At 40.5% G+C, this 25,024-nt stretch overlaps 1 protein-coding gene across 2 annotated transcripts in view; it reads right to left on the reverse strand.

Moving 5' to 3' along the window:
• Positions 1 to 1,261: 1,261 nt before the first annotated feature.
• plekhh2 (pleckstrin homology domain containing, family H (with MyTH4 domain) member 2) overlaps positions 1,262 to 25,024 on the reverse strand; it is a 28,014-nt gene continuing 4,251 nt past the window's right edge. Inside the window, exons 3-30 of one of the 2 annotated variants that reach the window (XM_037124855.1) lie at positions 16,223 to 16,285; positions 15,984 to 16,133; positions 15,465 to 15,548; positions 15,242 to 15,323; positions 14,877 to 15,062; positions 13,417 to 14,327; positions 12,446 to 12,521; positions 12,251 to 12,345; positions 11,942 to 12,101; positions 10,970 to 11,106; positions 10,623 to 10,736; positions 10,428 to 10,514; positions 10,098 to 10,256; positions 9,853 to 9,933; positions 9,480 to 9,659; positions 8,834 to 8,942; positions 8,405 to 8,517; positions 8,020 to 8,199; positions 7,325 to 7,422; positions 6,202 to 6,379; positions 5,124 to 5,279; positions 4,930 to 5,027; positions 4,449 to 4,590; positions 4,080 to 4,216; positions 3,834 to 3,963; positions 3,225 to 3,311; positions 2,711 to 2,860; positions 1,262 to 1,626 (exon numbers count right to left, since the gene is read on the reverse strand). In XM_037124855.1, coding sequence (XP_036980750.1) covers positions 1,441 to 1,626; positions 2,711 to 2,860; positions 3,225 to 3,311; positions 3,834 to 3,963; positions 4,080 to 4,216; positions 4,449 to 4,590; positions 4,930 to 5,027; positions 5,124 to 5,279; positions 6,202 to 6,379; positions 7,325 to 7,422; positions 8,020 to 8,199; positions 8,405 to 8,517; positions 8,834 to 8,942; positions 9,480 to 9,659; positions 9,853 to 9,933; positions 10,098 to 10,256; positions 10,428 to 10,514; positions 10,623 to 10,736; positions 10,970 to 11,106; positions 11,942 to 12,101; positions 12,251 to 12,345; positions 12,446 to 12,521; positions 13,417 to 14,327; positions 14,877 to 15,062; positions 15,242 to 15,323; positions 15,465 to 15,548; positions 15,984 to 16,133; positions 16,223 to 16,285 — 4,329 coding nt within the window. In that variant the 3' untranslated portion in view covers positions 1,262 to 1,440. Of the gene's footprint in view, positions 1,627 to 2,710; positions 2,861 to 3,224; positions 3,312 to 3,833; positions 3,964 to 4,079; positions 4,217 to 4,448; positions 4,591 to 4,929; positions 5,028 to 5,123; positions 5,280 to 6,201; positions 6,380 to 7,324; positions 7,423 to 8,019; positions 8,200 to 8,404; positions 8,518 to 8,833; positions 8,943 to 9,479; positions 9,660 to 9,852; positions 9,934 to 10,097; positions 10,257 to 10,427; positions 10,515 to 10,622; positions 10,737 to 10,969; positions 11,107 to 11,941; positions 12,102 to 12,250; positions 12,346 to 12,445; positions 12,522 to 13,416; positions 14,328 to 14,876; positions 15,063 to 15,241; positions 15,324 to 15,464; positions 15,549 to 15,983; positions 16,134 to 16,222; positions 16,286 to 25,024 lie in introns of those variants that run through there. The other variant, XR_005079472.1, reaches the window with a different exon arrangement.

The raw sequence follows: 25,024 nt of genomic DNA on the forward strand, positions 1-25,024 counted from the left end.
ATTCAAGCATTTGACTTACAACAATAACACCTGATTATTTTAAATGACAAATAAATATAACACCTGACATTTCTCACTCTATACAGGCTTAAGATAATACTGGGAGAGAAATCAGCTTTTTAAAGTACCTTACATACAGAAAATGTCCTTTTTTTCCAGTTCATCTTGTTACATCGTTCACTACGTCAGATCCTGTTGCTTCATTTAAGATGCCGTCTTCTTTTATCAGCAACCACAACGCATATCACCATCCTGTTCCCTCAACATTTGTCACATCCCCTACCATCTTCCTCTTTATCAACATTGGTAAACACGGGGTTGATTACCTGTACCATACTGAGTACCCTGAGTTCCTTCTCTTAACTATGTCACGTCAAATACAGATTGGTGATTTTTCCTCCACTAGAAAGGTTTGTAGATGATTAAAGATTCACCACTCTCCTGGCTATTCAGTAACTAAGAACACACAGGGTCCAAACTTGCTTCCCCTTATAAACTTCAGACTTATCCAACACAACCAACTGAAACAGTCTACAGCTCATTAACCATACTAACCGCGTTGCAAACTATACTATACAGCATTTTCACTGTAGTTTATACACTTTTTGAACCACTTTCTCCAGCTGCAGTCTGGTCACCTGTTATTATCTCCAGCTTTTCATCGTAGTGTTCACTGTCCTTCATTATCCCATAATATCTAACACTGTAAAGGTTTTAGTTCCTGGTTGAGTTATTGAGCCCTACATGAGGGCAGAACAATATATATTATTCCTCCTAAATGATTCCTTAACAAATCAACATTACCACTTCTATATTGTGTAAAAGTGTGCATTATTTTTAAGGCGGGGATAAAAATCAAATGGCATATTTACACAAGGAAATGCACACAGCACACAGATTAATGTGACATTTCAGAACCCTAGCTCAGTCTGTCAATAAATACTGTTGACTTTTTCTCTTTGGTGTCAGCACATAAATGCAAGACATTTCTCATGAGGACAAAAAAATCTACTTGAAGAATGTTTAAGCAAAGTTTCTTGGTTGTTTCTCAACATGTTTGTACCATGCACACAGCTCACAGCTCCAGTTTCAGATGTAAACGTCATGTGTTCTGTGAGAGAGGCACTAAGAAGTCACCTTTCTGGAGTTGACTGCTTAAAATTAAAGGACACCAGCTTCCAGAAATCCTGTATGATGATGTCAGTAAACTGCCGCAACCTCAGCTGGTCAGTTAAATCAACTCAAACATGATGCAGGAATGAACAGAAATGGTTCAGACACGTTCAGCAAGCAGACAAGTGACCATTCCATATTCCAGAAATGAATCTGCTGCAGTGAGACAAATGTCAAGCCTGTGTGAAAATGGAATCAGGCCCATTGCAGCTGAAAATTCACTTTCAAATCCATAACTTGAACATTTCTTACAACACTTTTGTGCTGTCACAGCAGTGTGGGTGCCTTGCTGGGACGACCCAGTGCTGGTGGGGATTTGCTCCTCAGCTCTTTGCTCTTCAGGCTGATGGGCTGAGCCACCATCAGAGCCGGGGCCGAGAGGTGATGGGCAGCAGCCTTCTGCTGATGAGCGCTGTTGATGTAACTGGAGATGAGGAGGGTAATCTCCCTGATCTGTTGACGAAACAAAGCCAAATGTGATGCGTGTGTGTTCACACGATCTTCATGTATGAGTTACTGTGAATTCACTTCAATTCACAATCCAAAGTTTGTTGATTTGTTGTATGATCAAGACAATATAACTATATAACAATCATAATTAGGATGAATAATTATCATAATTATGTTTCCATAAGTATATAATCACCTGAATATAAGAATAATTGTATTTTTGTTACCTTAGAATTAACCTTTCATATCTACAGAGGAAGTGGGTCCACAATGTCATAAACAGAAACAAAGTTTCTCAAGAGGACAACAGACTAAAGTTACACAGCATTTTGTGACATTCAACAATTCAAAATTCCTCCAATTTCACCTTTTTAATGATAAATTATTACAACAACTTTTATTTGGAGATTCTTGGAGATATTCAGATTTAATAAAAGAGTTTCACGTGTTAAACTCGACCATTCATTCTTAAATGAATATCACCGTATAAGTGATTGCTGATGTTTTATCTCTTTGTTCCTGGCTTCAGATTAATATTTAACTGTCTGCACATCTAACTCTTGAGAAAGCTAGCCAGCATTGTCTCCAAAATGTTGAACTGCTCCTTTAAACTAGATTAACACAGTTCTCAGTGGGCTCGTTTGTATTGGTTAAACAGACTGTTGTAAGGCTGGCACTGGCATGTAAACATATGTTTGTAATATGTACCTATCCTGTCAGATACTTGATGGAGTGTAGTGAAATAAATGATTCAGATGATTTAGCTTGTGAAATCTAATGAAGGTGAATAACATCTTGATCAGTTCCACAGTAGAGATTTAATGAAACTTTGTGAAAACATCATTGGAATGTGGTGAAGGAGGCATGTGTTTGTTTTTTTGAAAGGCCTGTTTCAGTACTTGAATACGTGACTTTTGTATACAGTATCATGTATATATACATGCTTATATGTTGTGATTTTGTACAGCTGCTACCTTGGCCAGGTCCCTTTTGTAAAGAGATCTTGCTCTCAATGGGACTTCCTGGTAAAATAAAAAAAAAAAGAAAGAAAAATAAATAAAGAATCATATACTGATCTCTCACACACCTTGGAGGCGTCCATAGCAAACAGATGTTTCTCTGTCGGTTTGTCTTTGCTTGCGTTGTTGTTGCTGCTCTGTCCCACGACCAGCATGAAGTCCTGTTTGCAGCCTCCAAACGTCATCAGGTTCTTGTAGGGGTGGGACGTCAGCGGCTTCTGAACACACAGATGCACAGATATTTGTGTTACGACATAAAGAAGACAGAGAACAATGTGGGTACTAAAGCCACGGGGAGCTTTAGAGAGCTACGTTAATATAACACATGTATTTTTGTTTACAATTTTGTGATATGTGATCTAGTGTACGTGCATTATGAGTTATAAGATTGTACATCTTAATCCAACTAATGCAACATGTATGTAAAAAATCTGCATCTGCAATCTGCATACACTAAATCTAAATGTTTTTATCCAATGTCAGACAAAATAATACCTGAAAATGTGGTTATTGCTCAATGTAAAAACACCTTACACCAACACCTGCAAAAACAGTTGCAGGCAGATACACAGAGATACTTACAACAGAGTTGAGCTCTAGAACACTGATACCATCTTCATGCACTGCCAGCCAAACACGCACATCCTGTTCTGGAGATGGAGTGATGGACTGAAAACAGACAGAGAAACAGAAAGTGAGATCTACTTCAGATTCATTTACATAATATACTACAACATGATTTTATGACTTTTCTAGATCCTCACTGAACTGGCGACACATGAAGTGGACACGCTGGATGGATTCATTAATATTAAGATAGCATGCTGTAACTCCTGATTATTAATGATTGTGATTATTTCCAAGGATTTCAAGCACAACATCATGTAATCCAGTCACTGCAGACAGTACTGTTAATCACTGTGTGCACACCTCAGTCACACACAGCTGTGACGTCTCTTTGGTTTACCAGTGACATAAAAATAGAAACACCTGTGCACGAGTACAGCACTCATTGTTAAGTGTTTTCTTTTTCTGTCCTTTCTATTTGCCTTCTTTTACATACAGAGAGTTTATTTAGTTTATGTGTTGGCCTTTATTTGTTCAATAAAACAAATAATACTTTTTAACACTCTCTAAATCTTGGCTGATGATAAGATTACTTTATGTAACAGGAGATTACAGTTGATTTACCTCTGCTTCAAATAATTTGGCACCAAAGAAAGGCCACTTCCTGGCAACAGTCAGGTAGATCCTGACACACTCGGGTGAACTTCGACCCCTGAGAGAGGCCCAGCGGGTGGAGAGACGCTGCAGCAGCTGTCTGAGAGGAGGGAGGAGACAATACATTTGACTACCAAAATCATGTCATGTCAAGTTTATACAAAACAAACATAGTATATAAAATAGCCAGAGACAGTTTTCAGTGTGTTCTGGTACCTGAGCTGCTCATCAGACGTGGTCCTGCGGTAATGTTTGGGATAGAATCTGTCCAGAACTTGTTTCAGGGTTTGGTTAGACTTGGTCTGTGCTGATCCAGGAGCAGAGAAGGGACGCTCAAAATCCCCAAACTCCACCTGAACACAGACACATAGAGTAAATGTTGTACTGTGCTGCTTTTTAGGATAGAGCCTGGCCTGGAACATGAATACCATGTCACTTAAAATTAAAAAAAACATATGAAACAAAAATAATGCTGACATGAGGCATCGTTACACCAAAACCAACTATCTCAGAGCTATCTATACTGCTTGCATGTTTTTTTTTTTAATTAAACCCAACACTGACTGTACAGATCTACTTTCAGACCTGAGCCAGCAGGGCAGCCATCTCCAGAGCCAGTTCCTTGTTGACAGGGAAGTGTCCCGCCACAATGGCCTCATTAGTCTGATAAGCCAGCAGCAACCTCTCCCTCTCTGACTCCCCCCTGACCTGGAGAGAGAAGTACAGCCTGAGGATGGAAAGGTAAAGACAGAGATAGTTAAAGCAAATAGAAGGAGAGAATGAGGTTGGAAAATACAGAGTTAATTGTCTGATGGATGGAACATTGCTGATCTCCTTTATTATATTTGTGTTGTATTTCTCAAGAGAACAGAACAAACTGTCTTTAATACAGTTTAACTAACACGATCAGCAAAGCACTGATGACAACAATCCAAAAATATCTGATAGTTTTTGTTAATGTCAGAATAGCAAACTCCCTATCTTTCCTGGCAAAATATCCACTCTCCTATCTTGAGCCTGAATCAACATTTTGACCTTCTATTACTGTAGATGAATCCTTCTCTACCTGTTCTTGTAGGTAAGACGCACAGTCCTGGTGTTTTCAGACTTGCCAGTGTGCTGCTCCTTTGACGCTTGCTCCCACTTAGAGATGATGTCGCAAATCTGCCGATCGCGTGAAGGTGACAGATTTGTGTTAAGCGTTAAGCAATTCAACAGATCCTTTCCTGAAAAAAAATATCACTTGAATAAAAGATGCACCTTGATGCTTCCTTGCAGGCAGTGTTCCAGCTCTCGCCCAGTCGGGTCATCAGTGTACAAGCTGAAACCAGACAGCCCAGTTTTCCTCATGCCGGTGTCCTGGTTGAGGCGACACTGGAACTCATCCACTGTGGTCGAAGCATCGAAGCTCACCACCTAGAGTAACACATTTAAAAACAAGACATGACAGTGAAGAAAATGATCAAAACAGTTATGGTCCCTCTTGCTTTTTTTTTTTTTTTTCAAAGTTTAGCATTCATTAATGACAGTTATGACAATGTGTTATTGGTGGAACTTAAGCTCACTGGTGCGTTAAGTTAAATGCTAACAAAAGCATGTTCAGGATCTATCTATCTTGTTTATACATATTACTTCTACAAAGTACAGCTGAGGTTGATATGAATCTCATGATATGAACAGGCATTAAGTAATTGAAAAAGACATCAAAGTTCCGGATAAACAAGGTCATTAGAATTCATTTCAGAGGACCACAAATATCTACCAACTTTTAAGGCAATACATGGAATATTTGTTGAGATATTTCAGTCTGTACCCTTGTCATGGACAATCATTACCATCTACAGTACAGAGCCACATTATTGAATCTATAATCTTGTTTTATTGTATTACATTATGTCATGCACACTGTATTTGCAGTGCATATGTAGGTTTCCTTTCTAATTCTGCTACTTTGAAACTTTTTAATAATCACCTATGAAAGACTATACAGAGCAGCATTTGTTATATTATTGTATTTTATTCAGACACAGATGTATGTATCTTATGTAAGTCCAGAGATGATGTCATCACTTCCCGAAAGCAAGCATACAAAGAATAGGAAGAGACAAAAACAAACACCCCCACAGGAGACAGACAGCACAGGTTGGGTGGAGCAGTGAGGCATGTGAGTGTGTGTATGACAGTATCAACACACTGACTGTTTACAGTGGAAATGTGTGAGCTGTGTGTGACTTTAGCCTTTGATCTGAGAGTGCATCAGCAAGATTCACAGTGTAAGCATGGAGGCTTCACTGTTGTTTATTATTATTATCTCTGTTCTACTGTGCTGTGTTAGTACCTGGTAGGTGTTGTTGAGGAAGTGAACAGGCACACTGAATGGCAGGGAGTGATGATAGGGATTCCTCAGCAGGATGGACAGGATCTCCATTCGGGACGGCCTGGACTGCCTCTCGCCTTTCTGCTGGGTCCGCTCCATGGAGCGCTGGCAGTAGATGGCATACTTACCCACCTCAGTCCTAACAACAACAGGGATATAACGACACAGTGGTATTTAAGTGATACTGCATCAACAGCCGCGGAAACAATTTAGAAAACTTTAAGAAAAATGTAACTATTTTAATTGGAACAGTGCATAATGAATTCTATTTCACCAAAATGAAGGTATACAAAGTGAGTTCAAGTTGATTTATCTTTCAGTGTATCCCTGCAGGGAAGTAATGCAAAGAACAGCCCCATTGTAATCAAACACAAGGACAACAAGAACCAATGACACAAGCTGTTGTTTTTATTATATCTGAATGACGAAGTACAGAGGCTGCAAAGGAAGTTAGTGCAGCATGAGTCACTAAACTGACAGTAAATTGCCACAGTGTGGGACAGTGATACTGCCATGTCTGTATTATCCGGCTATATTATGTGGGACAATGCAGTACCTGTGAAGAGTTAGTCATCTGACAGAGTAATTGGCATTTTTTTCTTTTTTTTTATAATAATTTAATTTTTAATATTTTTTTTAAGCAAAGACATTTTTAAATACTTAACAGATGACTCAAGCAGAAATGTTCAAGTGATGTTTTAGAGTTTCAGTCACGTTCTGTTTAGTCACGTTCACTGGCTTCCTTCCTCACTCTCTGATGTATCAGCTGGTGTTTTCCCGGAAGTTAAAGCCACAGGCAATGTAATAAAGAAGCACTGTTATCTTGAATAAAATGACAGATTTTTTGACAGATTTGAACATTTTTGGAAACATCTGTAAGAGTATTATATACTTAATGAGAAAATAATGGGCACATGACAGGATTTAATAATGATAATGATAATCTTTAGTTGTGGCCCTAGAACAAGATACAAAAATGTCAGATATTTGCAGTGTTTATAAATGACTTCTGTTTTGTTGCCCATTCTTAAATGATGTGCCTTGATTCTTCATATTAATGTCGAAGCCCCTGACGTTTTCTCACCTGGAGTCCGCATGTCTATTCAGGTGAACCTGCAGCAGCCAGAGGAACGGGTGCTGAGGCAGAAACAGTCCCACACACAAGGCTAGAAACTGCCAGCCCTTAAGGGTGAGAGAAAAACACAGAATTACCTCACACCATCTTTATAAACTCCCACAAACATGAGACAAAGTCAGTCATAGTCACAACTAATTGTGATCCAGTTAATCACCTTAACTGAGCTCATTCATTGATACACAACCACAAAGGAGCTGCTGGGTTGTGTAATGACATGTTCTGTTGTCTTAAAACTATGTAGCTAGCTGGGAGATAATCATACTTTGGAATTTAACATCGTTTTTGAAGTTTACTACAGGATCACATGACTACAGGGTGACTGTGGGTGTTGAGTTTCTGGTTCTAAAAAGCAGGTTTATATTGGAGTGCCTTTTCAGTCTTTTGTGAACTTATGAAAAGCTCTTTACATGCCAACATAAGAGAAACATGGCTCTCCAAAGTACAGGTTTGACCATAAAGCTATGTCTACTGAAAATGGACAGAAAAGCTAAAAAAAAACTAGTTAAATGTTTTATTCATTTACTAAGTGAATCCTGATGATCCCAACCCTTTTCAGACACATTGTACTTCCTGTTTCAATTGTCAGTGTTTCCAGAACACAACATATGCTGCTGCTGCCACCGTGTGGTAAGAATACGCACCTGCAGGGGTCCAGAATGGCCGTGAGGCTGCCTCCTGCGGGTCTGTTTAATAAGCTGGCAGAAAAACTCATTCTGAAGCTCAGGGTGGGCCAGACACACCTGCAAGGCACTCTGGGCCAGTGAGACATGGTAGTCGATGGCTGGAGCATCGATGGCCACGTTGATGAAGAGCTGACATGTCTGAGGAGAGAGGTGATAGGTAGTGTTAAGAAGACAGATGCAGGATGAGAGATAATCTGCACCTGAGATATGTGATATGTGAACAGCTACAAAATTTCAGTTTATCAGTTGTCTTATTGATACAAATTGCAAAGTTTACTTGATCTTCCATAGTGACACAAACTCATTCTGTATACTGTATATCTATAAGTGTGTGTGTGTATACCTTAAAGAGTTTAACAGCCTCTGTCTGCAGAGCTTGCGAAGGCAGAGTGGTGAGAGGAGACGATAGAGCTTCCTTACTAAAACACAACATGGGATGTCTCCAGCTCTGAGAACCTGAAGAACAACAGACACAATACTGGAGTAATCAAAGGCAATAGGAAGCACATGTCCATACACAGGGAAGAAAATAAGCTAAAATAAACATTTATAACAGGCAAACAGACACAAATATGATATTAGATGAATGAGAGACCTGGAAGTAAAATATCTATGAATCAGCACAAATTAAGTGCAAATTGTAGGCTTTATCATAGGCAACTGGACTTGTTTCACTTTCTTAGAATTTCTCAGAATTACCATGACCTGGATGACTGAGAAACTTCATCAACAAAAAAAATACAAAACAAAAACAAATAATCAGTGATCTTACCTGGATCTCCATCCAGTTGGAAAAGTTTTCCCACCAGTTGTTCAAACTCTGTGCCAACTTTACCGACTGTGGTGCCGGCTGCCACAGACAGATGGTATAGCCATGAATCCTACAGAACCACACACGATAATATCATTGATACCAGAGACATGTAAAAAAAAGCAACCAACATGTTTTTAAATTCTTACTGGGAACATAATAAGTCCTTATGATCAGTTATCAGTTTAAACTTAGAATAAGTAACATTTTCATAGCACCATCAAAGCGTTTTATTTTTGGTAATTCAGATCAACTAGAATCTCAGAAGAGAGGCAAATGAGAACATAAATTAAGATTGAGGATCATGTTTGTTTTTTTGCTTAAAAAACTAACAGAGAAAAAATGTCAAAAAAAAAACAAAAAAAAACCCACTTGATGCTGCCGCTCAGGGCTTCCGCAGATTAAATCTCTAACAAATATATGGTAGCACGTCAATTTGCTGTGACACACTGGAGTAAATAAGCACCACATACCAGAAACTTAAACTTCAGATAAAGAGAATAAAAGAAATAAAGCATCACTCTCTGGATCATGAATCTCTTGACAGTCAAGAATAGAAAAATTGCAATGATGAGAAAAAACAATGCACTCTCAGAGCGTTGCTGACCTTTTCATGGCGGGACTCGATGAGCAGGTAGGTCGGTCCCTGCTCCTGTGGGTGGATGGCTATGGTAAAATGTGCCGTCTGTAAGCCCCGCCCACATGACTTCAGATCATCATCTGAGTCTCTAGACCTGTCTACCTCCTCCACCCGGGCCTCCCACAGCTTAATCTGACCCAGGGGGAACTGGGAACACACACAGAAATGCACACACTCAGATAAAAACAACAAATAACAAAACAGTTTTTTTGTGTTGAGCTGCAAATATTTTTATAAACCAACTCAAGTTTATTGTTTGACCTCAAAAAACATCAGTGTGACAAGTGCATTGTCGTTCTGTCTCAATATCCTATTAATCTTAAGACCAGGAGAGTCTTACCTTGTCCTCTTGGCTGCGGAAGTAGTACAAGGTTTTGCCAATCAGAGCACACCAAACCCGCTTGGAGTAGCCGTGCTTCACCTGTCATATAGCAAGTACAACTACAGTGACAATCTAACAGGGACCATGTGGTGATAGATTTATATAAGTTACAGATATGCATCTGAAATCTTATTGAACACAAAAGCATTAGTAAGTAAGGAAGTTAGTGGCACGTTTCAGGTCATAATGGTAAGTTGCTGGACCTTAATGAGCAGTCCCTTCATGCCAGGGCGAATATCCGGCTGTGTGAAGAGAGGACTGGCGGCTTTCAACCGGAGCACACTCTGCAGCACCCTGAGCCACTCCTCGAGTAGGTTAGGAGAGTCAGCCTTCAGGTAGTACACACGCTTTCCTGTCACTATCTACACAAGAAACACATGAAGGAGAGTGAAGGAGAGGATGAGGAAGGGAATCTTCTTTAATTGTGCTTCTATATTTTGTGACTCAAGGGGTATAGGTCTGACTATATGTAATTTCATTAAAGTAGATTTACATATCCAATACTGGACAAAACTCTCAAAACAGCTGAATACCTGGAGAACTTGTTTTCCTTCTCCACGGGCGATACTGCTGGTGGCGTTGACCTCGATCTGACCCTGAGGTTTCCTGATCACATCACTCTGCGGAACAGAACAATCAATTATTACCACATTAATAACAAGAAACTAATGATAAATAGTAGAAATGTATTGAAGGTGTCTAAAAACATTATAAAGAATAAAACCCACAGGTGATTTATAGTAGAGCAGCTCTCCATCTTTGAGGACAAACCAGCGTCTCTTCCAAGTTTTCTTCCAGGTTTTCACCATTTTCAGCAGGTAGCCTGACTTCTCCATCGGCTCCTATAATAACTGTTGTTCAGTTTTATGTACGTGTTTGTGTTTCAGCACAATATACATTACATAGTATAAAAGAGTAACTCACTCATACATTCAGAAATTTTAGAGATTTAGAATGCATCCGAAAGCCCTAAAGACAACATGTCAGCTTGTAATCTTCACAGCAGTGATTTTGTTGTATCACATGTAAGGCAATCCCCCTGTGAATACACTCAGGGACGTGCACACTGACTCACACTCTTGCCGTTGTCGCTGGCTGCAGAGCAGGTCTTGGGGAGCTTTTGCTCTGGTTCGGAGCACTCTGTGTCAGTGGAGTAAGCATCAGGAGGGATGGCATAGTCACTCTCTGAGGTCATTGAAGACATGGACACAGCTGGAGGAGAAGAAAGCAGTTGACAATGTAAGATACAGTGCTTGTCACTGGTTTGTGGACTACCATTTTGAAGCCTCAAGTTTAGCATTACTTCAGTTGCTATCTTGTTTTTTCTGGAGACAGAAGTGCCCATATTTGGATGCAATGGAGGAGCTGTTGAGGATATTCTCACTGGATCTGACTGAGAACCAGAGGACATGTGGCAATAGCAACTTGTCAATCACAAGGTAGCCATGCCCTAGAGCATACCTTGCTTTATCGTCTATTCTACCCTGACTTTGGCCATAAAGCACAAAATGAACATGTTGCTGTATTAAAAAAGACTTGAAACTAGTGATTGAGACGATAAACTCATGAGGAAACCATTTGCTGAGGTGCTAAATCAACTGGGAAGTGGGGTCAGTTGATTCTTTTTGAAACCACTGGAGTTGCCTTCTGTCTGCCATTAGAAAGCCTGAATCAAACAGATATTGCTTTAGAACAAAAGCACAGATTCTTAAGGGTGATATTTCTAAACTAAAAACCATGAACATTGGTACATCGCAATATAAATGTTGGATTGCCGATAATGAATTACAGAGTAATACAAATAACATTCACACAAATTCAGGTACTCTATTTTGCGGAAACTCATGTGTGAGATACTGATTAATGAATTACTTCATGATGACCACTGTTAATCCACCGCTGACTGTTCCACTGCAAACACACCATGACTTTCTAATGTAAATGTGCAGTGACTGTGTGTTTGTGGGTTGAACACAGCAGACAGTTTTACCATCAGCTTCTTCAGCTATTCTCAAAAACCTCCCGGTATACTGTAGGTGTCCTGTACCTCTTTTGAGAGAGCGAGGGCTGCCTGGGGTGCTGTCCTTGCGGGAGCTGGAGGAGGTGTGTGAGCTGCAGAGGGAGCCGTCCTCCTCTTCTGAACTAGATGATTCCTCAGAGCTGGATGATTCATCTGAGAATGGACTGCTGCTCAGCAGAGTGGCTTTCTGCAAGATTGGACCAGGCATTGGTTAACATGGTATTGGTAAACTGGTAAATGTGCTACAGCAGTGTTCACAGATGGTCAAACATGCAGCATAAATGTATGAGAGTTAATAATGAATGTAAAAGTCCTGCAGTGTAAAGCTGAACTCACCCCCTTCAGAGTAGTGTAAACTGGAGTAGTCATATTTTTATAGATGAGGGATGTGTACATTACAAAGGCAGGATATGAGGACTGGAGGGACGGGTCTGCAACACACATCACAGTTTGGTTAGTTAGCTGAGACAGATCTGGTAAAAAAAAAAACAAAAAACCAACAACCCAAAAACTTCTTTTCCCTTGTCTCACCTTTGCTGGCAGGGTCTGTGCAGGACGTCTCAGACAGTCTGATTCCTGATTTAGCCACAGCATAGATACGACTCTCCTATACAGAAAAAATACTGAAATATAAATCAGTATTTAAAAGCACTGACTATTCTACCACTAGTTAAATATCTTCTCATCTACAAGCCCTGTACTGGCTGTTACCTGTCACCTTATGAGCAGATAACACTCTTAGTCCACAATATTTCTCCTACTCCTCTTTCTCAGAGTGGGCTCCCTCAAAACTTGGTATGTCACCTGGATTGGTGAGGATTTGCAGAATGCAGCAGTGTGTGCTTTATCAAGCTCTGTGAGCTTCTCTGTCTGTGCTCTGAGTGCACACTGTTTTTTCAGTTATTTGTGTATTTGACCTCATGTACATGAAAGGTGATATTCTGCCTTGTAAGGCCACTTGGGTGCTTTATGTGAAGATTTCTGCTGGAAAACCTTCAGGCATTCATTACTGTAGCACTAATGTGATGAGCTGGCTGAGTGGAATATGGGTATGAGCTTTGAGTGGGCGACAAGAATTTGCATCATGCATGTGCTTAGAGTATTGTTTAACACCTTTTTACTGTCAGACTTCGTGAATTTATAGTTTTTTAGGTATTTAAATTAAATATGTACAGAGTTGGTTAAGTTTGGGCAAAAAAACTACTTAGTTAAGATTAGAAAACAAAAGTCATATGTCAGGCTTGCCTCTTAAGACTAGATTTCTAAATGAGAACAGTGGAAATTCAAGTGTCAAACTTGCTTATAACTCTAACCCATATTCTGCACAGTTTACCTCAAACATCCAACCATAGGAACAAGAACAAAAACACATTTTTGACTGGAGAGGGACTTCAAGTTTCCTAATGATCTACATGCTCTTCAATGAAGTGTAAAGTACAGGTGCATTTTAAATCATAGTGCATTTTAAATCTCGGTTTTAATCACACATTAGATTCTCTTACCCAGGAGGGCAGCCTGTGTAAAGGGGGTGTAGGAGGTTTGTTGCCTGGTGCTGAGCTGTCACAGTCTTGCCTCTCTGGGCTGACCTCTACACCCAGTTCAGGTGGACAAGGTGAGAGCTGCAGGGATTTGGAGCTGGGGAGTGCTTGAGGAGGTGTGTCCCTGCCTGTTTCCATGCCAACCTCCTGGTCCAAGTCGAGGTCAGTTTCCTGTGGCCTGAGGGGGCGCAGCATGCTGAGAGCATTACGTGTTTGTCCGTGTGTTGCCTCACTGCTGATCGGCGGCTGGCTCAGGTGTTTCTTGGCCAGAGCCACATTCATCAACCCGAACCCTGCTGGGGTTCGCAATCGGGGCTGTTTGGGTGAGGCGGGGTTGTCCCGTAAGTCCTGGGGTGGGTTAGGTCGTTTAGGAGTGAGGGCTGGTGTGAGGATGGGGCTGGGGGTGTTGGCGTCGCTTGAGGAGGATGAGGAGTCAAGTCTCTGTGACTGAAAACGTTTGTTAAGCTCCTCAGAGGTGCAGTCCTCCAGCTTGGCCCTGTGCGCCTCCTCCTCTCCCTCTTTACACCCTCCCAGAGTCCCATCTGATGAGCCCAGCAGGCTGAAGCTGGGCCGCTCCGCACGCTGCATGTCGTCGTCAAACAGAGAGCTGCTGTCGTCTGAAGCAGTTAGGTAGGTTTCACTGCTGGGGCGGCTGAACTCCAGACCACACACCCCACCTCCTCCTCGGCCTTCGCTCCCTCCTCCTCCCTCCCCCTCTGATGCAGCGCTAGAGAGCACAGAGGAGACGCCACGAGACTCAGGCCCACAAGTATTCTCAGCCAGACCTTCAGATGCACTGTCCTCCTCCAGAGTCTGGTCAGGTCTCTGGACTTCGCTGTCTGTCCCAGAGAAGGCTGTGTGTTTACTGCTCTTCTCTGACAAAGAAAACATGAAACATGGATCCAATGATGAATAAGTAGCAATATAAAAGTAGTCCAGTGCCATCATTTTTTTTGTGTATTTATGACTCATATACAGTATTTTACTTATGACTAATTACTATTTTCTCTGGAGCCTCACAGCTAAATAATTTAGTGTGTAATTTCTGACAACTATCTACACACTGTGTGATCTGTCTAACAAGTATAACGTAATCAAGACAAGTTCTAACCATAAGAAGAAAAAATGGTTCTTTATTGTGTGAATTTAAAACACAATATGTTTATATAATGCTAGTTCATTTTTAAAAAATCCTTCCTTTGCCCTCTAGTTACACAAAATCAACAAGTACATTTTCTAAGTGAGATACAAAGAGTGTCAAAATAAGATGGTAGTGAAAACCTTTGCCTAAGGTGCCACATTATGTCCAAATGGCTAAAAACCTTCCATTTTCCACTATGAAGCTATACTTTCAGCCACTGCCTCCTATAAATATACTTACTCCTAGAATATGTTTCCACGTCTGTGTACCTCTGGGAACTTACCACATTCATCTCTGCCCTCAGTCTCTTCCTGGGTGCTCAGGGTCCTCTGGGAGGGTGCTGGTCCAGTAAGGACCTGAGGGTTCTTCCCCCTCACCTGGAAGCAGCCAAATGTCAGGCTGCTGAGGCGCTGGGCCTCACCTGGTCTGCACAGGACTCCTCGTCCACCACCGCACTTCTGCTCAAAGGCTGCAGACACACAAACACATTGTTTAGTGTCCTCATGGAGAAAATATGTCACAGTTCCAAGTAGGACCCAAATGCAGATAGATACACAGGGGCAGCCAAGTTGAAACCAAAAAGTTCAAAACCATGACAATATCAAGCTAAATTAGACACAAAAACACATTTGAACACACAACTCTTACCCTGCACTTGTTTCTGTAACTCCTCAATCTGAGCCTCCTGTTGCTTGTTGGTTTCTCGTAATGCTGCATTCTCCACCTCAAACTTAACAATAAATATGTTTCAACAAGAATTATCAAAGGGGATGTGATACTGGTGATGCTAACTCAACATCAAGCTGACATGTTTTTCCATCCATTTGAATCGGTTTCTACAACTTCATATTGAATGCCATGATGAATTTACCTCCGACAACTTTAGCATCACCCATTCCTTGATCTTAGCTGCTTTCTCTTCCACTGTTTTGGCGTCCTGAAGTCGAATCTGTTTCTGGTGAAAGATGCACAAACATCAGTCATGTTTGTCTCAGCTTGAACACGAGCAGGCATAGAATAATTCTGGACACAAACAGTGGATAGATTGTACTTCAATGAGGACAAGAAATCCTAAATTACACAAGGAAGTCAAAAGCATTAAACAAAAGCCTTTGATTATGAATATCACTTGAGATAAACTCAGAAAAGTAATTTGCTCTTCTTGCTTCTAGGGATATAGTGAAGTTTTGATAGGGACAATGCAGTTTTATCCAGGACTATTGTCTACATTCCCAGAGCTGCTTTTCAGAAGTGAAGTCCATGAAGTTGAATTAAATGCCACATGTTCCTCTACATTCTTTTGCACCTTGAAATGAACAAAGAAAAAAAAAACATCCACTGGCAGGACATCTGTTGCTGTGATGAAATTCTTCACGTGTACAAGTGTTACCTGCTCCTCCAGCTGCTGCTCCAGCTGGCTGATGACGTCCTCCTTCTCCTGCACCAAGGCCTGCAGCTCCTGGCACCGCTGAAACAAGCGCACCTCTGAGTCCCCGGACTGACTGTCTGGAGCCTTCAGCTTCTCCTCCATCCACTGCACCTGGATTCACACAAACACACACTGTATATGTATAGACATACATGCAAACACATGAGGCCACACATACACAGTTTGTTAGGGGTCCTTACCTGTTGGTGAGCAGTGAAGGCACGTTTTTCTGCATCAATCACCTGCGTCTCTAACTGCTGAATCTGGCAAAGGAAGAGCACACAAATGTCTTTCATTTTATCTCACATGATTTAAATTTGACCTCTTTTCTAGTGAACATTGTACTTACTACTCTTGTTACTTAATACAAGCACATACACTAAAACCTAAAACCTAACATTCCCTTCCCCTGCAGTATCTGATCTGAAATTAGTGCTTCAGTTCCCCTCAACTCTTTTGACCTGAATGTTTGCATCCACATGGCAGTGATATATCAACTCCACTTCAGTTTCAAATGCAACAGTGCCAAGTAAAGACAAAGAAAGAACAGCATGCAAGATATGAATAAGAACACCAAGTGAGATAACGCCGCTACGCTGGAGAAGAGCAGATGCTTTGCAGCTGGGCAAAAGAATGCTTAGAATCACAATTAGGATACTCAGAGTTCACAGATGGATCTCAGATGCACATTTGCGTTTTAGGCATAAAGCAACAATTACTCCCTCATACAAAATCCATTCTAAAGTCTCAGATTGAATCTAAGCTAAATACTTTTATTTGAAGCACGATACACTCATATTTTGTAATATTTTATAATGGTGTTGTTCTTTTATTTTCCATAGCTGGATTTTTCATCAAATGCTCAAGTAAATATGTGTTCTACTTTCTACTTTCAACAATTGCATCGTCATTGGATTAATGGTAGTTTTATTACTGTTCAATGTTATGAATTATGCTTAAAGGCCCCATGTTATGCTAATTTTCAGGTTCATACTTTTATTTTGGGTGGCTCCTAAAATATGTTTACAAAAAACACATTATTCTCAGACTGTCAACTGCTGCAGCACTGCTCTGTTTGAGAGCTCATCTCTTTTATAGCCCCTTTCCCGAAAAGCCCAGTCTGCTGTGCTTGGTTGGCTTTCACCGGCCTAAGCAGGCCCCAGCCACTGTGTCACCCGCAGAGAGTGTATAGTTGTGACATCACAACCTGACAGAAGTCCTGGAGCCCGCTAGAAAGCACAGTTTATTAATACAGGTAGTATACATTTCTCTGTGGATGTTACAAATCCAATGTGATGTGACATTAAATCAAGGTATCATGATTTAAAATCCTGTCAACAATTGCTTAATTAGCATCATGCTTGCAAAGGATAGCATAGCATATGCTTCTTCTCTTCCCCGTCTCTCTCCTTCTCTTTTGTCTACTATCCATAGCTTTGTTTGTGCCAGGTGGTTAGTGCCCTAAGAAATGAACAGTAATGTAAAAAAATAAAAATAAAAAACTAACTATAAAAGGCAATAACGCCAACACTATCTATAAAACTCAGTGCAGACTCCATTGCTAAGAAGAAAGTGCCATTTTTTGCTGGCAGTGGGTTCATTTGTTTACAACACCCATACTTATGTCTTAGAATTGATGAGGCAGTTTTATTTCTGCAGAAGTGCTGCATATAGCACCTTTAACCAGTTACGTAATGTTGATGAGGTGCCACATCTATAAAGGTACAACCAGCTCTTTGTGTGCTTAGATCAGAGCAAGGTATGTGGAACCTGGTAGGAGTGTGTTAAAACTGCAGCAACACCAAAGGTCACACAGCTTAGACACACACACACACACACACATACACACAGGACGGCGTACACACAGGACGCACACACACACACTAGGCTGAAAAACCCTGTGGGAGTGGAGGAGAGAGATGACTTTATGAGCAACATTCCTCTGAAATTCCTCGGCTCAAAGTGGCGGAAGCTGCAGAGAAACCAGTGTCTTCTGAGGGAACTCTCTTAAACCTCAGTGGCTTTATGAAGGAAAATATGCAGGAATGCTGATGGAAATTCTCTGTGTAGCAAATCTACAACCACCATGGTTAGGATATTCTGCTGCATGTGCACATACACACATACAAATTAAGACTAGATCAGAGGAAACTTTTGACAGTCCATGTTGGGATGTAGGATTGACTCACCGAAGAATCAGATGTAGCTAAGAAAAAGACTGCTAAAGACAATGAATGGAGTAATTTACTGTGGAGTATTATATTGTATATACAGCAAATTAAGCAAATTAGGCCTTTAACATGCAAGACCCAGCAATGGCTGCTTTAATAAAATCTGTCAAAAAGGCTGTTTCAGTAAATGGCAACATTGCTTGGTTTGTCTTTCAGTTACCTGTGCACAGTTATGAAAAAAAACACAAAAAAAACAAAACCGTGCAGAGTTTCAGGAAGGTGCAAAAATTTAACACTTTTGGGGATGGACCGATTATCAACCTAGACATTTATTGGACCCAATTTTAGCATGTGGTCTCACTGCCTGTGGTTATGCCTCAGTCAAAGGCCGCAGTCACACATACACAAAATCAACAGTCTCCTCCCATTCACTTCCATTCTTGAGGAGCACAGGGGCAAAAAACCACCTGCATTTAGTGGTGAAAGCAAATCTGCATCTTGGCTTGCATGGAGTTCAACTTCAACCAGACAAGTTGCAGCCACAACCAATAGCGTAGACATAGTGGTTGAACGCTTAAACTGACTACAAACCAGCAAACTACAAATCAGCTAGTTCTCTGTGCCTCACATATTGGACTTCCCACATTCAACACCTACGGGCAATTTTCATTCGCCTGCATTCGCGTATGTGTTACCATACCCATAACCCTTCAACACTGAATAATCTGAATCAGCGAAGTAATGAGTGACTAAAATTATTAAATAAATTAAGTGGAGGTGTAAAAAGTACAACATTTGCCTCCAAAATATAGTGGTGTGAAAGCATAAAGAAGCAGAAAATAGAAATACACTATTCGATTACAGTAATATTTGATACAAAGATTTATTCTTACTACAAATTCCAAATATGGATGCATTAAAAACATTTTTTAAATCAAGATGACCCAGATTCAAGAATTTCATCTCTGGCCAGTTTTGAGATAAAAACAGATTGCTTTTGGTTCCATTCAGGTTTTTTTTTTTTTTTTGCATTCCTACACCCAAATTCCTAAACCTCACTTAATTTTCCGAGCAATTTGACTTGTTTTAGATTGTTCAAGAAATGGAAAATGACTTAGAGCCAACACACTTGTGTCATATGTTCTATGTTGTTGCCAGTACTTGGTGGTTCTTTTACATGCACTGTAGAAATCAACAAATTAGCACACAAATTAGATAATGCATCTGCTGCCCTGTTCCATAACCAAACTGTAAAGAGGCAACAGCTGTATTTAGCTGCTGGGGGAGACTGGCATGGCCATGCTGCAGTTTTTCCCTGGTTCTGTTGACTGCCAGAGACCAGGAGAAGTGGACCCAGCTCAGTCCAAAAGCAGCCACACCCTGCAAGAGCCGCTCACTGTTTCCACTGCACAACGGTCTCTGGACCAAAGTGGCAGCATGGCCCTCACACAGCCAATGGTTCCACTTGACATTTCAGTATGATTTTGAAATCTGATTCTACTAGTTGGCCTGGAAATGTCTGTTATACATCTCCTGTGGGTGTACTTATGTCACTGGAACTTCTTTTTCACGTCTGCAGTTGGAGATACTGTGACTAACTATCTCCTTTCACGCTGATACAAACTTAAAAGTGACAAATAAAACAATAACACAGATAGACAACTTTCCTGAGAGAATTATCTACATCTGTTTCTGACATTATTTTGATCTTACAGACTACAGAAAGAGGTCACTTTCACTTTAAAAAAGTATTTGCCAATTGAACTGACTTTTAAGTTCAGACATGAAAAAGGTTCATACATCACATACACACACATGCACAATCAGTCATACACTCTATATAGATCGTCTGCTGCACCACAAACCACATGTGCCTCTCTAAAAACAGATATAGCATCTGGCAGAGAACAGCATGTTAATTACAGGGCATCAACTATACTGTAGGCTACTGCTGGAGACGACACACACACAATTGTATGCACATACACCAGACATAACAACATATAAAAACCCATAAACACATGTCTGATGATGATGATGATGATGATGATGATATTCTACTGTGTATGCTTTCCTTTTTCTGTTTGTTATACATAGGATGAATAGGGCCTGTGTGTGTGCGTCATATCCTGTGCAGTGACCAATCAGAGGTTTACACTACAGTGCAGAGTTACAGTCCATTACCTGCTCTCTAAAAATGTACTCACACACTCCTGCTGCTTTCCTGTGTTGCAGCCTGACCCAAACACACACACGTGACCGAGGCTCTAAAAACCCTCTATCACCTCTGCAGTCAATTCCCTGTTCAGATCCAAACTCTAGCTCAACTTCCATTCCTGGAATTCCACAACTGGCGCTCTGTGGCCAACCTTCCCCTGAACTCCATCCACCCCCATATCGCTCCATCCGCAGGCAGACAGCCACCTCACAAAGCCTCTTTCTGTAGATGCTACAACACACGGTGCTGACCTACAGGTTTAATACCAAATACAGTTACAGTTAGGCATTATTATCTGGCACATATGTTCACCAACACCCTGAAACTATAGTTAGAGGTTGTTAATGGTCAAATATATACAATTAAATGACAATTGGGGGCAAATAGAGGGATAAACTGGTCTCCTTTGACACACAGGACATACAGGCGCATGACTGTATACACGCGAAAGGTAAATTAATGGTGTCCTTCTCAGTTAAACTGTAACGTTAGTTAGCTTGTCTCTCGTCCATAAGTAAATGTATGCTTAATCTAATCTGTTTAATCTAACATTGTAAATAAATCTGAATGCTGACTGTGACTGACAGGTCATATCATGACACATGATAGGTCAGCTTTCGGCAAGCGAACCCCACCTACCAAGAAGGGTGGACGTACTGTTTCTTTCCAAATATGGAATCACTCAGCACTGAAGACCGAACCACAATAGGCCACTCCACCCCTGTGGTTTTGGTGTGTGTCTACTGTATGTACAGTCAGGAGATACAGTAAATGACTGTGTATTTTATGTATGTATTCTTACAGGATATGTCTATAGGAAACAGTCTATAAATTAGTTATTATTAAGTATGGCTATGAAACCAAAGCTTAAAGCACTGTATATTAATACCTAATGACTCACGTTGTTGCACTTGTTTACATGTTTCTTCATTAATACGAACAATTACCCACTATAGCAACACATGTATATTAATCTGCGGCTGAAAATAGTCCCCAAACAATGCACCACTTACTCCTGTTTAAGTAACGGATGCTAACACTAACAGTGACCGCTTTTTATAAAAGAGTTGGAATCTGTTCGTTTATCATTAGCTTTTCACCTAGTTCTGAATACTGACACATTCTTTACAGGAGTGAGTTTCACAGACAGAGAGATAAAATGAAAATATTCAGCAAGTGTGTTTGGTTGAAGGGGGGAGGCTGACAGAAAATATAACACACGGTCTCTTTGTCTCCATAATGAGATGTGTAGCCTACTGTTACAGCTGGAGCTCCCACCAGCCAAAACTAACATGCCGCCTAAATAACTGCACCCACACCAGTTTTCACTTTTGTGCAAAATAAACTCTCAAAACAGACTGTAAATGAATTTGACTTGACCTGCAAACACGTGCAGACACAGAATAACTGCAAACTCCCTCACCGACACACCACACACACACATACTATTTACTAAACTGGGTATTTCCTCCCTTGGGCAGCTCAGTCTTTACACAAGGTTTCATTTTTTTCCTCTCTTTCTTTTTCCTCTCATTTCCTCTCCATCCTCGCTCGCTGCTTTCTAGGACTTCAGCAATCTGCCAAGTCTATCCGGAATCATTTTCCATTCATTTTCACCTGACCCAATTACACAGACTCATTTGTATTATAATTATTTCCAATAATTAACATTTATATTTTGGTAATATAAAGATTTTACAAGCAAACATACTGACTTTTAAAGAAACTGTCTTAATCCCTCCAAACTGTAAACATCATAATAATTTGCAAAGCATCATTTGATTAAATTTGCTTATCAAGCAGCAGAAAAACTGCCAGTTGGCTCAGGTCATTTCATTTGATTCTGATGCAAGATTAAATCAATTCTTGATCAGCTGGAGAAGTATCTCATTTTAATCCTCAACTGCTCAAACAATCAGGAGTTGAAAGTAAAATTCCGCAAACTGTTTTGATTTATACAGCAATCAAAATGTTGCTAATAAATGTATTCTATAGGTCAGACATAGGGGAATGTAAAAGTCTGGCCCCTTGGCATTTAGGCTTAAATAATACAGGCTGCACTCCAGCTATAAATGTTTGGTACTGTAACGCTACAGTTGCATCAATGAATTGACACCAACCACAGAACCAGCGGCCTCAACAACAGAGATAATCGCCACTGAAAATGACTTATTCATCCACATATTAGCAACCTCCACAGTGAGATATTAGGGGGTTTTGTAGTGACGTACACACGCCCCCGCACAGCTTTGAAACAACAAGCTCTGACTGAGGCGGTGGGAGCCACAGAAGAAAAAAAACAGCAGCAGTGCTCTGGATGTTAACATGATGAGCTCATAGCATCAGGAGGTCAGTGAGCACGAGGTGACGGGTCAGTCTCACAACAAACCTACATGAGTGAAAATAACTATGTGTTAATTCTGATGGAAAAATATCAGCACTCAAGTGTAGTCTCTGTGTATCCTACCGTAGTTTTTCAAGACTGTACCTGAATTTTGTCTTTTTTATTAACAATCCAATATTGGACAATTAATTTCAACAAAGTTTGGGTTTACAGGAAAATGTACAGCTTAATTCCTGGCAGGTTCATGGAATCTTTGCAGTTATTTGCATTTCATAATTAGAAGACTCTGTGGTCTAGAAGTATTTTTGTCAGTATTTGTCCTTGAGAAACACAGTGAACTGTGGTTGAACTCTGGACGAACTCTTGATCTTTGGGAAATCAGTGTGTGGTAAAGGATTACTGCTATTCTTCATCAGATTTACAAAAACATCACATATTACAGTCCTAAGAAAAGCAGTAGTATAGGCTGAGGGCTATGAGGTGTTGACTCCAGTTTAGAGACTTCTAATAATTTAAACTGGCAGACAAGGCAACTAAGCTCCAATCTACTAAACTAACATTTAGTAAATACCACTGAAGAAGGAAAATTAAGCTGGAGAAGCTGGGGTGAATTACATAACTTTATAGTGGTGCAGAGTCTTCTCTTGAAAACACATTTGCGTCACTCTGAGTTGCCTGGTGTGTTAAACAGTGCTGAGTGGAAACACAGTTAAATTCAACCTGCCAAACAGGATGGATACGGCAGCAGAGACTTTCACATGTGCTACGTGGGCTGCAAAAACCCACCAAAGCCAATCTTTTTTCCAAGTCTCTCCAGGAGTTTGTTTTGCTGTCCAGCTAAGCTTACATTGACTCTGTAATTGACTGGAGCTGGGTCAGTCCCATCATGCAGTGCGTGGCGGAGCCCTGTGGTCAGACTGCTGTTTACATTAGAGCTCTAATCAGCCTCCCTGGAGAGCAGCTTCAGATCTAGGCCACTGAACAGTTTGGGCCAGCCCAGTGCTGGCAAGCTGGGAGGGAGGGACAGCCTGCACTGTACCCACCAGACACACCACAGCTCTCTGTTGGAGAATGTACTCATGAGGGCCACATGTCGACTACTTTCTTATTTTGGCTGAGTTTTTGGTGCACTGTCCAAATTTTACTTGAGATTAGTTGTCCTTTGTCAGCTCTGTCTGGTGGAGAGTGATTGTAACAGCAGAGGGAACAGTAAGACCTGCTTTTCATTCAGCTAATTATGCTTCCTCCTGTCCTCTCTTCATCATCTAGCAGCTACCCCAGAAATCAACTGAGGTCTGCCGTTATTGAGGAGGGGGGGACAATTATTTTCATTATCTGTTAATCTGCTCATTAATTTACCCAAAGTGACATCTTCAAAGTGCCTCTTTTTACCAACCAACAGTCCAAAACTTAAAGACTCTTCATTTACTATCATAAATAACAAAGAACAGCAACAAGTCCTCAAACTAAAGAAGCTGGAAACAGCAAATGGTTCACATTTTTCTTGAAAAATGACTGAAACAAGATTATCAAAATAGTTGGTCAATAATTATGACTAAAAAGACTTTTCAATGAATCAGCTAATTATTGCATCTCTAATGATATGCAGAGTGGTTTACCAAAACACAAAACACCCCAACAACAGCAATCAGTGCAGTGATTTGATCTCATGGGACAGTGAAACAAATGGCTCTCTGATGAAATAGTCTTTCTGTACAATCAATACACTGAGGGCTAAACAAACCACCCATGTAAACCAAAATAACAGCACCACCAGTATTATTCCATGACAAATAATAAAACCATCAGATGTGAGTTTAATCTGATCCATCATAAATAAACTTTTGCCACTTTGTTTACTGTCTTCCTCTTCTTCCTTCTTCCTTCCTCTTTCTCTGTTCAAAGCGCATTTCGGTCATTCAGGGAAAATGAGGCAGTCCAAATCACCACATACATATGTATCACCTATAAATCTGCACAGTTTTGGTTGTTCTTAATCCTATAATATCAGTGTGAACCAAAAATAAAAGACAAACCTACTTTCCCTGGCTTTTTCCTGTTTCTTGTTCACATCACTTCTGTTCTGTCAGTAAACATATTCGGATCACTTTCTCTTGATCTTGTAATCAAAAACATAGAACTGAGTCTGTTTTATAAATAGTTTTCAGATGAATAATAAATATAGCAACAGTTAGTTGTTAACACCTTCCGGTAAGTCCCACCCAATTCCAGTCTGCCCATTCAGAGTGCAGATATGATACAGATAACT

Source organism: Acanthopagrus latus, chromosome 15 (assembly GCF_904848185.1).
Source record: "Acanthopagrus latus isolate v.2019 chromosome 15, fAcaLat1.1, whole genome shotgun sequence".
NCBI lineage: Eukaryota > Metazoa > Chordata > Actinopteri > Spariformes > Sparidae > Acanthopagrus > Acanthopagrus latus.